The sequence below is a fragment of the Myotis davidii genome, unplaced genomic scaffold (assembly GCF_000327345.1).
Source record: "Myotis davidii unplaced genomic scaffold, ASM32734v1 scaffold6, whole genome shotgun sequence".
Lineage (NCBI taxonomy): Eukaryota > Metazoa > Chordata > Mammalia > Chiroptera > Vespertilionidae > Myotis > Myotis davidii.
Window position 1 is genome coordinate 12,806,317 of NW_006383011.1, and position 13,359 is coordinate 12,819,675.

The 13,359-nt window shown below is 40.5% G+C and overlaps 1 protein-coding gene across 1 annotated transcript in view; it reads left to right on the forward strand.

The window, feature by feature from the left end:
* Nucleotides 1-13,359, forward strand: part of NRXN1 (neurexin 1) — an 889,774-nt gene that overhangs the window by 341,017 nt on the left and 535,398 nt on the right. The window contains exon 8 of the mRNA XM_015557923.1: nucleotides 9,317-9,700. Coding sequence (XP_015413409.1) covers nucleotides 9,317-9,700 — 384 coding nt within the window. The remainder of the gene's footprint in view (nucleotides 1-9,316; nucleotides 9,701-13,359) is intronic.

The following is a 13,359-nucleotide window of genomic DNA, read 5'->3' on the forward strand; positions in this document are numbered from 1 at the left end:
GTGGATCAGAGTATATGACTTGAGTGCCTCCCAGAGTGGATGTCCCCCATGGGTAGCTTAGCAACTTGACAGAGCCAAAGTCCTAACTTGCGGAGTTAATGCATGTAGTTGAAGAGGCTCTTTACTCTGAAAACTTTGCGGGACTTACATTTCCTTACGAGTCCCTCCTCCCTTTCCAGAGTTACTCTATCCCTCTTTTATGCTCCCAAATTCAACAGAAAATAACTGCAAGGGTATTTAGCTGAAGTGTGAATTGTGTTAAAATTAGGATGAGATTAATGACTGTTTTTGTTTGTTTTTAAAATTGCACATGCTTTTTATTTTTTTTATTAGAGGCCCAGAGCACGAAATTCATGCATTTGGGGGTCCCTCAGCCCAGCCTGCACCCTCTTGCAGTCCGGGAGCCCTCAGGGGATGTCCGACTGATGGCTTAGCACTGCCATGGAGGCAGAAGAGGCTCCCGCCACGCTGCTGAGCTTGCCAGCCATGAGCCCAGCTTCTGGCTGAGTGGCGCTCCCCTTGTGGGAGCACACTGACCACCAGGGGGCAGCTCCTGTGTTGAGCATCTGCCCCCTGGTGGTCAGTGCACATCATAGTGACCGGTCATTCTGCCATTTAGTCGATTTGTATATTAGCCTTTTGTTATATAGGATTTTTATTTTTTAAATATATTTTTATTGACTTCAGAGAGGATGGGAGAGGCAGTGAGAGGTAAGAACATCAATGATGAGAGAGAATCATTGATTGACTGCCTCCTGCACACTCCCTACTGGGGATTGAACGCTTAGCCTTTGACCAGAATTGAACCTGGGACCCTTCAGTCCACAGGCCGAAGCTCTATCCACTGAGCCAAACCCATAGGGCAGGTTAATGACTGTTTTCTGTGGGCATGAATATTATTTAAATTTGTGTTAAGCTCTTTGGCTCAGTCAAGGGTATCCTCAAGTATTTTCATAGCCAACTGCCAGTCTTTTTTTTTTTTTTTTTTTTTGCAAACCATCATTACTCATTGAAATAAAAAAGAAAACTCATTATTCTTGTCAAAATCTGTGTGTGTGTACAGCGGGGTACAGTGGTTATTCATGGGTAAGCCTACATTTAACAGCTAAGAAGCCATTGAGATTTGAATTGAAGTCACAGAGTTCCAGTTTAAGAACTAGAAATTACAGTGGGAAAGGCACAAGGCTCTCTCTAGAGCACATAATTAGAGGTTTATAGTAATCACTGTTTGATGTGAATAGCACTTTTTAGCGATCTATTACCAGCACTGATTTCTGCATATAGCATTCATGAATCACCACTCCTAGACATTTCTACTTGAACAACCATCAGACATTTTCTCTGTTTAGATCTTGATTTGAACTTGCCCTCTGACTATAAACATTCCCCCTATGCCTTCCTAGCAGCCTGTTGCATATATTAAAATAGTTATAAGTAAATTTATAAAACTTCAATTTGTATTCATGTCCATAAACCACTCACCATCAAGGGGAGCCCTGAAGTACTTTCTAAATAATGTATCAATTATTTGACTATTCTGATGACTAGATGGTTGTTATATTAAATTTTATTAAATCAATGCTTGTGCTTATGTATTTATTCTGAACATATTTAGAAAGGAAAAAGTCATCAGTCTTCCCTGCTCAAAACATTTTAAATTTGGCATATTGTTTCCAATCTTTGTTAATATGTACATGTATTTTATATAGTTGAGATTACAGTATAAACATAATTCACCAGGCTATTTGTTTAAATTATGTCATAAACTCTTTTTTTGCAACAACATTTATTCTCTGGGAGTTACAAAAATAGCATCTGAGAATCAAAGTTGAGCTTGGCAGAGGCTCCTTAACGAGGCTCCCAGGCTTGTAGGACTCAGTGTATTAACTTGTTTATAGAAAAGAAAATCACAGTGACAAATATTGACCCTACTCATCCGAGAACTGCCCAGGGGCCTTGACTACTTTACCCCAACTGTAGAGACCGGAGACAGGTCATCTTAATTAAGATGTAGAAGAATCTCAGAACATCATGGGCTAATATTACTACACTAGAGGCCCAGGGCATGAAATTCCTGCACGGGTGGGGTCCCTAGCCAGTGCTCAGGGCCTATTGGGGCCATCTTGCCAAGTCCCGATTGGGACTGGGCTGGTTAGGGCCTACTGGCCTGATGGCTGGGGCCTGGGGACCTGCTGGCTGGGGCCTGGAGGCCTGCCACCCACTGGATGGGTCCTGCTCGACAGGGGGAGGGACAGCGGGAGGTTGGCTGGCCATGGGAGGTTGGCTGTGGGAGCACACTGACCACCAGGGGGCAGCTCCTGCATTGATCATCTGGACCATGGTGGTCAGTATGTGTCATAGTGACTGGTTGACTGATCGTTCCAGTCATTCGGTCGTTCAGCCTTACCAGTTGCTTAGGCTTTTATATATAGAGATATTGCCTTTCTGTGTACTCTTCCTCTTCAGAAGGCATGGTCCCCACTCTTTTGGTTAAGTTTTAGCTCTCATTGTAAGTCTGTTTGGAGTTGAGGGACAAAATAGACCAGCTATATAGACATGAGTATTCAGGTTCCTGTAACAAATTTTCCTTCATAAATGCATAAATAAGCATAAATTGGCATATCATATTGGCAGATCTACATAGGAAGCATTCCATATCCCGTGGAAGTTATTTTCTCATAGAGACTTAATGTCTTGGTATTCTTAATTTATACATAGGTTTTGTGGGCCTGATGAATATCAGTTGAGCCCTGAAAGATGGAGCCTTGCTCTCTAAGTCTACCAAATCTTCTGTCTGGGCCTACCAGGCTAAGGGGCAGACCCTGGGCTGCTGTGTCAATTGCACTCTCAGGAAACAGGCTGTTATCTGACCACACCCAGCCACACTGATCCTCTCTGTTCAGTGCTGAGTGGAAGTCTGTGGAACTTCGGCAAAATAATATTTTAATTGCTACAAAATATGTCTCTTGATTGATATTTACTATTTCCGGCCATTGTATATGGTCATTTTACTAACATGTTTTCTGTGCATTTATTTTTTTCCAGCAAAATCTTTTTTTTAATGTTCACATGTATGCATATGTTGCTGTGAGTATGTATGTGTTCATGGGCTTGCCACATGGCATGTATATAACATAAAAATATGTGCTGTTGGTGAAAATGTTCAGGCAATTAAAAAGTACATAAGTAGCCCTAGATGGTTTGGCTCAGTGGATAGAGCATCAGCCTGCGGACTGAAGGGTCCTGAGTTCTATTCTGGTCAAGAGCACATGCCTGGGTTGCAGGCTTGATCCCCAGGGGGCAGCCAATCGATGATTCTCTCTCATTATTGATGTTTCTATCTCTCTCCCTCTCCCTCCCTCTCTGAAATCAATATATTATATATATTGATTATATATATATATGTAAAATGTTTTCATTTGCCACACACTTCGCTCATCAATTCATTGCCTCCTTCATGGTAACCATTAACATAATTTGGTATTAAAAAATTCCCAAGTATTTTTCTATGCATCAATATAACTATAAATAGATTTATGCATATGAAATAAATTTAGAGCTTATTTTTTCCATAAACAAGATCATTTCTCAACAATTATTGGGTGACTTGAAAACCTACTGAGAATATTTTCTGTGCCATTTTTTGTAGTGACACCTTATATCCCTTCATTTGAACATATCAATACATATTTGTTCTTTCTCTATTGGTGGACATTTAACTTTTAACTTTTTAAAAACTTTCACTGCTTTAAACTAATTTATAAAGGAAGTCGATATTATGTCTTTATGTGTAACATTCAGAATTTTTGTAGCATAGATTCTGATAACTGTAATTGCTGGGTTAATTGCATTTTAATGTTTAAGATAATGACAGGTGTTTTTTTTTTTTTTTTTACTAACCAGCTGTTTGAATTTATACCCTTACCTATAGTGTATGAGCTGCCCTTTTCCTGTCCGTCTTGCCTCTCACAGATATTTTCAAACTTGTATATTTTGTTCCAAGGTTTATTTCTTCATATATTGCTTTAATTCCTGAAATCCCTGGGCTTATGAGTGACGTGACTCCAAGTAAGCAGAAAACATATAGTAATAAGTCGAAAACAAAATACTATATTTTTGTTTTAAAATAAAGTTTATTTTAGTGCATAATGCAGAACAGGAGGAGTTCTGTTAAACCTAACACATGACATTTTTTTTAAAAGACACAGATGCCGAAACCGGTTTGGCTCAGTGGATAGAGCGTCGGCATGCGGACTGAAAGGTCCCAGGTTCGATTCCGGTCAAGGGCATGTACCTTGGTTGCGGGCACATCCCCAGTGGGGAGTGTGCAGGAGGCAGCTGGTTGATGTTTCTCTCTCATCGATGTTTCTAACTCTCTATCTCTCTCCTTTCCTCTCTGTAAAAACTCAATAAAAAATATATATATATATTAAAAAAAAGACACAGAAAATTAAGATGGAAGAAAGGAATTATCCACTCGTAGCCCCAATACTCCAAAACTTTCATTGTTAATGTTGTGGGTTTTTTTGTCCCCACTATCTATTTATTATGAGAATTCTATATTTTGCATTATACAATATAATTAATACTCCATTATGCTTTTATCACTTATACTAGAGGCCTGATGCATGAAATTCATGCAAGGGGCTTGGACCTCGCAGCCCCCCCGCAGTCCTGGTTTCCTCTGGGAGGTCGTCCAGACCTTTGTTCTGCTCTTCGGTCTAATTAGCATATTAGCTCGATAAAAAAGGATTACCTCTTTTCACTGATTTTGGTTTTGTTAATAAACTATGAATTTGCCAAGTACATTTTTAAGTGTGCAGGTTTTGATTCTCTTCTGCAATGAGAGGTGTATCAGAATTATTGGTTGATAAAATTGATATTTAGCTAAAAATTATTTTAAGCAGTAACTTCAAAAATTTTATTCAAAAAGGAACCCTAGTGACCCTCCAGTCAATTCCTTTATTTTTGCACAAGAGCCACACTGGAGCCTAATGAATCCATTATTTGTCTAAACTTGCCAGCTAGTTAGTTGTAAAGCAGGAGCATGAAAATTGGTTTCCTGTGGCCAGGCAAAAGCTGTTCCCATTACAGCCCACCATTTCCTACCCCCTTACTTCCCAGTCACTTATACTTTTACAGTAATTTAAAACTTGAAACCAAATAGACTTATTCTAAATCTCACCTTCACTTCATGTTTCTTCACACCTTGTAAGCTAATCTTTTGAAGTGGAGTAGCCAAGAAAAATTGGATGGGAAAAAAAAAAAAGTGGAAAGGAACAGGTTATAAATAGCAGATCAAATTGTAAAGTTGATTTCGACTTTTATAACTAAGAACTGCCTTCAATAGTTTGTCCCCTTTTACATACACTTTCACATAAAATGTGAATTTATTATTTATGCTCAGAAATGTTCTTAAAAACAGGTTGGGGATGATATCTGGCCCATGCATATACTGGATGTGACTCCTTACATTGAACCTAGGCCTAAATTAAAGCTTGAGTTCCCCTTGGATTATATTTGGGTTGAAAGTTGGATTATATTCCTTTCACTTTCTTTCTTGTCTTTCATTGTTGCTTCTTCCCATGAGAATTCTAAAATTGTCTCTCAAAGGGATAATACGGAGCTAGGGGAAGAACATCCTTATCATTATGATAATAACCTCTCAATCCGTGTCTTTACAACCTGGGGTTGAAGTGAATTTGGAGAGTCATGTCTAGCATTTGTATTAATAAAATTATATAATAGAAATAAAATATCAGATTGCCCCAGTGGTAGTAGTGTTCAATATTTTTCTATTAAACTTTTGTTCCAGTGTGTGTGTGTGTGTGTGTGTGTAAGCATGTTTGCATGTGTGCACTGGGCTATATGTGAAGAAACCTGTGGATTAACTTTAGGTGTGTGGTCATAAAACTCTGATCACAAAGTTAGAGTTTGGCCACAACAAGTTATGTTCATGAAAATGTCTCTGAACTTTCTTACAATGCTTTGTTCAAAACAGACCCTAAGACACTATAAGTAAAATCCAGAGACCTAGTCACACATTCTCACTGTCTAACAGTTCATAGGTGATTATCAGAAGTACCTGGCAGCAGTGTTGCCCCTGAGAGTGTGGGCACATTGAATATGGAAACTGCATGGTGCACCCAGCTATGGAACTATGTGGGAGTCAAAGAGAGTGGGTGTTATGAAAACCACTGAATTTCCTCATCTCAGGGATCCTTCAAGCATCCTCTTAGTGTCAGACTTAAAACATCATGAATAAGGACAATACAGTTTCTCCAGGTGTTGTCTTTTCTTCCCTGAGCTAAAACAAGTTAGTCCCATGAATAAAAAAGGCATGTGGGAAAAGTTACATATTTTTAAGAACATATTTCCACTCTTGTAAAACTTTTTTATTGTTCACTTGCTCTGTGTCTCTCTCTCTCTCTCTCTGAATATTATATATTCCCTAAAGGCCCGATGTACGAAATTCGTGCAAGAGTAGACCTTCCTTCCCCCAGCTGCTAGCACCGGCTTCCCTCTGGCACCCAGGACCTGGGCTTCCCTCCAGCCGTTGGCAGGCACTCTGGACCCGGGCTTCCCTCACAGCCCGAGAAAGTCGTCCGGTCTAATTAGCATATTATGCTTTTTTATTATTATTATAGATTTCCAGTTGGCCTTCTTGAACTAATTTGAAGAAGGGGTGTTACCCTTTTGTCTTAAAAACACAAGTCACCATGTTCATTGCACCCAATCCTTTGCCATGCAACTCTTTGCTTTTCTCATACAGTATGTTTTTTTAAAATTTTTATTTATTGATTTGAGAGAGAGAGAGATTGATTTTTTTTTGTTCCAGTTATTTTTGCACTCATTGGGTGGTTCTTGTATGTGGCCCGACTGGGGATGGAACCTACAACTTTGGTGTATCTGGATGATGCTCTGATCAACTCAACTACTGGACCAGGGCAGTACATTTCTTTTTAACGTCCACCTTTTCTTTTGTCATTAGCACTCCCTGTCTCATCATTTTCTAACTTAACATTAGCTGCTCTGTGGGAGAGGGGATCATCTGTTAACTTGCTTCCTGTTGGGCATGTTGGACAGTTAAAAATATATGTAATGAAATTCTATTTAGAGAAGTGTCACCATTCACTCTCTCAAAATTATACCTCTCATTTCCACAGATTGCTACGCTTTATATTTTTCTCAGTAGGATCTCATGCTACCTCTTGTCCCTAAATGAGTTTTCCTCTAGATGCTTGCACAGATGTGAACAGTAAAAATGAGTACTTTGTCGCTTTCCCTTTTGCCGCCTCCTTCTGAAATGATGGTTACACGCTCCTCGTTGGAAGGCCAGAATAGCAATACCTTTGAGTGTTTCTCCCCTAGGAGTTTTCTTCATTTCATTCTGTGGAAGTCTAGAGAGACAGATGTCCTCTAATGACCTGGCCACCTGCACCGTCTCTGTCAGCGGCTCCCACGCCCTCCTCCCTCACACAGACAGAGCCCATTACACTGCCCGTGCTGCGGAGCGCCCCTCTGCTGGGGCCTGGGATGCCCCTGGCACCATACAAAGGCAGCAGCTGTGCCCTCAGTTAGATGCATGTCTCACATTCATCACAGGCCGTATTTTCATGTGGAGCTGGTCTCAGGTATTCCATGAAACAACTGAAATGCATCTTCCTACCCACAGTACACTTCCCCTGCCTGTCCCCATCCTCTGTCTTTAGGCCTCTCCTGTGTGTCCGCCCCCTAAATCCCCGAGGCTCTATGTCAGTGGCTGGCATGGCACCAGATGTTTTCTAATCCACTTTCTCTCTTCAGACTCCTCCTGTTAGGCTTTAAGCTCTAGACCTGAGAGAAATCTGGGATATCCCAGTCATGGGTCAGTGTGGTGGTCTTTTCCAGTATCATATTTGCACTTTTACGAAGATTGTTCTGGAGATAGAATATTGGTGGGAATTTGAGTAGTCTGGTGGTACAGGAGAGAAGTTTTGATTGTCTCTGTCTTCCATCTTTCTTTATTTTCCCCTTCTTTCTTCTTTTAATGGATCCCACAAGTATTTTTCTGTGATCCTCAAGGAATCCCATGTGAATGTCTACTCTTCCTGCTATGCTTAGGGCCAGGGTCCTGTATATTTATAAACTAATAGAATTATTTTCTTCTTATATTTGGAGTGAGCAGGGAAAATTTGTCAATTTAGATAAGTAACTAGTTTGATTTTTAAAAAGTAAACAGCAGCCCTGGCTGGTGTGGCTCAGTTGGTTGAAGTGTCATCCGTACACCAAAAGGTGGGGCATCAATTCCTGTTCAGGGCACATACCCGGGTTGTGGGTTCAGTCCCTGGTCGAGGTACATGTGGAAAGCAACTGATCAATGTTTCTCTCTCTCTCTCTCCTTTCCTCTTTTTAAAATTAATTTTTAAAAAGTTAAAAAAAAATAAACAGCAAATTTAACTTGGTTCTTGTGATTAATCATGACACAGCACTTATTTAGATACTTTACTAGTATTATTTACTTAATACTCAGAACAACCGTGTGAAGTAGGTCATAGTATTATGCCCATATATGGAATGAGTAAACCAAGACCTTAGCAGTTAATTGCTTGATTCATGTGGCTAAGAGTGATTAAGTCAGGTGTTGACATAGATAATCAGTCAAACTATTATATTCAGTGAAGTCAATCAAGTCAGTTTAAGATGGATGCACATGATCTTTCCTTAGTTCACAGGTGCACACCAGCTTTAAAAACGAGCGCTAACCAGGGAGAGTCTGCCTTTATTCCTGAGTGGTACAGCATGTCGATTCCTCCTTTCTCTGTCTCTTTCTTTCTTGACTATTAGTGATATGGAATGCCAATTTCTCTTGCCTTCTTCACTTCCTCCCTTTCTTCCCTTTCTGGCTAAACTATGAGAGGCTGACAGACACTCTGTGTTGGCTGTGCACTTTGGATTTTATACCCAAAGTCAAATACAGGCATACCTCAGAGATATTGTGGGTTTGGTTCCAGACCACCCCAATAAAGCGAGTCATCCTTTTGCTAGCAGAGGGTCTTGCCTTTATTTTATAAAAAGTGCAACAGCTGTGATGTGCAATAAAGCCACCTGTGATAAAAGGAGGCACGCCTGTAGAATCATTTTAGTTACAGCCTGCCTTAATTCCACAAGTCTCTGTTAATTTCACGGAGAAGTACAAAGACACTAGGAATAGAAAGAAACATGCGAAATTGTGCCCTCCAGGAGATCACCCGGAGGCCCCTGAGAGAAGGAAAGGGGCGTATGTAGGGCACGGTGCACGCTGTGAAGATCTGTGTGTCTCCTGTCTTTGCCACAGGTACCATTTCTGTCAATACTCTGCGCACACCCTACACTGCCCCCGGGGAGAGTGAGATTCTGGACCTGGACGACGAGTTGTACCTGGGGGGCCTCCCAGAAAACAAAGCCGGCCTCGTCTTCCCCACCGAGGTGTGGACTGCTCTGCTCAACTACGGCTACGTGGGCTGCATCAGGGATCTGTTCATCGACGGCCAGAGCAAAGACATCCGGCAAATGGCCGAAGTGCAGAGCACCGCTGGGGTGAAGCCCTCCTGCTCCAGGGAAACAGCGAAACCGTGCCTTAGCAACCCTTGCAAAAACAACGGCATGTGCCGGGATGGGTGGAACCGATACGTCTGCGATTGTTCCGGAACAGGCTACCTGGGCAGGTCCTGCGAGAGAGGTAGGAGTCCCAAAACCAAGCCGCTGAACTCCCCTGAGATGCAAAGCTTCTTACACACTGACCTTAAACTTTATTTTTTTTTATTGCTTAAAGTATTACAAAGGGTATTACATATGTGTCCATTTTTCCCCCCGCTCTAGACAGTCCCCTAGCCTCCCCTATCCCCCCGTGTCTTATGTCCATTGGTTATGCTTATATGCATGCATACAAGTCCTTTGGTTGATCTCTTACCCCCCTACCTCCTGCCCCCCAACCCTCCCCGGCCTTTTCGCTGAGGTTTGACAGTCTGTTTGAGGCAGCTCTGCCTCTGTATCTATTATTGTTCAAAAGTTTATAATGGTCTAAATTATCCATGAATGAGAGAGATCATGTGGTATTTTTCCTTCATTGACTGGATTATTTCAATTAGCATAATGCTCTCCAGTTCCAACCTTAAACTTTAAATTGACCGTGGACACCTAACGTGTGCTCTGCTGAAGTGAGCTCCCCGCAAGCGGGGCAGTCACTCCTGACAGGTTCTTGATGCGTCCTTAATGATCTTCAAAGGAGCCGATTCGGGAAGACACCACTTTTTGAGGATATTGCAGGAATACATACTAGTCTGTGGGTATTATGTATCCTTGGGTATGAGCCTAAGCAGTATGGTAGACAATAACTGCTTTCTCTTTTGCCCAGTTTTTAAATTTCAGGACACTAGAAAGTAAAGGCATGAATTAGAGACATTTATGGAATCCAGGCCTAATATCTATCCCCGCAAATAGACTCGTAGCATTAGAAGCAGGCTAAGCAGGAAGTTGCAACTTCCCTGACACTACTGCAGGAGAATCAGGTTAGCCTGCTCATTTCACTTCAGTCACCTCACCCAGGTTTGACATTTGAAAAGTAAGCTGACTTTGCACCACCCCAGGTGCACCAGCGTTTTCAGAAGTGCGCCCCAGTTTCAAAGGCACTTGCTTACCTTTGCCCCAGACCTAACTGGTCACGGAAGATTCATTGCCTATTCGATATGAAATGAAGGCTTTGTGTGTCTGCTGAAGCTCTGAGCAGGCACCTCCATTTCCTTCTCTATTAGGAGACTGAGCTACTACATTCCTTCTTCCTTTCCTCTCGATTTAGAAGGAGAAGAATAAGGGTTAAAGGGAGGGTGAAGGGTAAAGGCTGTCACAGTTCATCTGCAGACCGGGCTAAAGGGAGAAATAGCAGAACCAGTAGGTCTCAGCATGTACCTCTATCGATCTAAGAGTTTCAGATAAATGCTTTAGTCGCTACTCCCATTGCCACTCATTTTCAACAATGGAACAAAAAAATCGATATGAAGAAATATTGATGAGTTTTTCCATTGTGCTCTCACACTCTACATAACATCGCTGTTAGCCATTAACCTCAAAGTAACCGGCATCTATTTTCTTCAGCTATGAACATTTAGTCTTTTTCTTCCCTTCATTTCTACAACAGTTTAATACAACATTTAAGTCAACACTTTCTAGAGACAAAGTGGTGATTTTCTAGAATCCCAAGTTGAAATGTGACTTTAGTTCTTGATATGAATAAGGAGGTTTGTCATTTCATCAGCTCTATTATTAAGATGAATCAGTATAAAAAATAATAAGAATAAATCCAATACTCACCTTAAATTACCTAACAAAATACTGTCTCTGTTCTGTTATACAATTAGATGGGTCCATAGATGGGTAAATATTTTAAAAACATTAATGCATTCATTCTCCTAATTGCAATGGCTGTGCATTGTCATTAGGGGTTAGATATTTCTGTGCAGTTTTCATTTGCAAGGTGCATGTGGTCTCTGTAAGTTTTCTCTTCTCATTTTCTCTTCTAATCTCAGTTTGTTTGTGTAGTTTGGTTTTTAGAAATTGCCAAAGGGACCAACATTAACAACAAAGAGACAAAGCTCACGAGATGTGTTACAATTAGTCATAACGTGAGATGAGCAGACCTGTATGATTGAAGATTTTGTTTTTATTTTAATCACCCAGAGAGCTATCTGATTTCTGATGCCTCCAGCTTAAGTGAAACTAGAACAGGCTATAGCTGCACCCTCACAGGAGTTGCAGAAGCCTTCAGTTAAATATGCATGGTGCACCACCCTGTGGCAGTGCCCCGCTAGTACATACGGCAGAAATAAAAATAGAAATTGTAGAGCTTCCTGAGCCAGAATGAGGGAAAGGGAATATTTATATATTGCAATAATTAGGAGGAGGGTGGCAAGCATATGCAGATTTGCAAATGAGAATTTAATAGCAAGCTTCATCACTGGGATTCGACATACATTTTTATCCGACAGGTGGCTGGAAATTTCCACAGATTTCTTTGTCTCTGGGTTGGTTGTGTGTGGAGGAGGAAATGGTCGTCTTGTGTGTATTTTTTGTTTCTGGACTACCCGGCATATTGTGAGTAGTCTTTGATTTTCAGAGTTAATTTTCTTGTTCATATTCCGGCATCTCCTGCGAGCAGGGCGATGTGGGTGGGATGCTGTCATGCTCAATACCACAACGTCTGGCGTCTGCCCAGTGCCCAGCTTTGCCCTAGTTCAGTCAACACACGATTATGCCCAACCCTCGGGGTTTCCTATTCAAGATAAAGGGATCTTTCTCTTTACACTCTCATCACATATGATGTTGAGCACATAAGAGTTGATTGACAACTCTTGAAGTGAATAAAAATGAAGGCACTTAAAAAGTTTCCATTTTACTATTATTGAGCAATAGTTACTAACATATAAAGATAATTATTCAAAGTAATTAAAAAAGCATGTTCAAGTCCTTGGGAAATTCAGCATGGGGAGTGGAGCTGTAATCCCATTATAGGAAATCTTCATTCTGCATTAAGTAAGCAAAGGTGTTTATAAGAAAGAACAGAATATTTGCTGACGTAGGAAAATAGTGTTTTGTCTATGTATATTGATCCCATAAGGAGGAGTGATATAGAAATACTGTCCAGTAGAACATGAATTAAATGCAGCACCTGCCCTCCCGCTTTATTTATTTATTTTTTTAAATAAAACTGGGAATTTGTAGAGATTCGCTCATATAGAAGTTATTTTGGGTCATATGTATATGGTATAATCAGAGGTCTACTTTATACTTGTTTGTTAAAATTCTAACAGATGGAGGGACAGATGTCAGAGCAATATAATTTGGCTCCCTGTCTGATTTTCATAGTTGATCACAATATGTGACTGCCTCTCAGCAAAACTGAACGCAGGTGTACACTTTAGACGGCAAGAAGGAATACACGGAAGAGCAAATTTATCACACTTAAGGACAAAGGAAAAGGAGATCTAAGAGACAAAGTGGAAACTTTTCTGCCCCTACCGGGAATTATTATTGCCTTGGAATTGGCCATTTAAAGGACTCTTTTGTATTCTAAGTGATAAAATAATTTTACTGATGTTAAAAGATGCTGCCAAATAGCATAACCTTCAAATGTCAGAATGTTGTTTACCATTTATTTGGCAACTCTAGGCTACAACCTTGTGCATTTTTTATTTCTTATCTAATTAAAAATTAATTCCAATTATGAGAAATCACTTAGGCATTCATTTGTCGTTTATCAACAGGTTATTTTCACATTGAGAATGGTTTAAAATGACAATCAGAGGCTCTCAAGTTTTTATTATTTTACTCTGTTATTTCATTCCT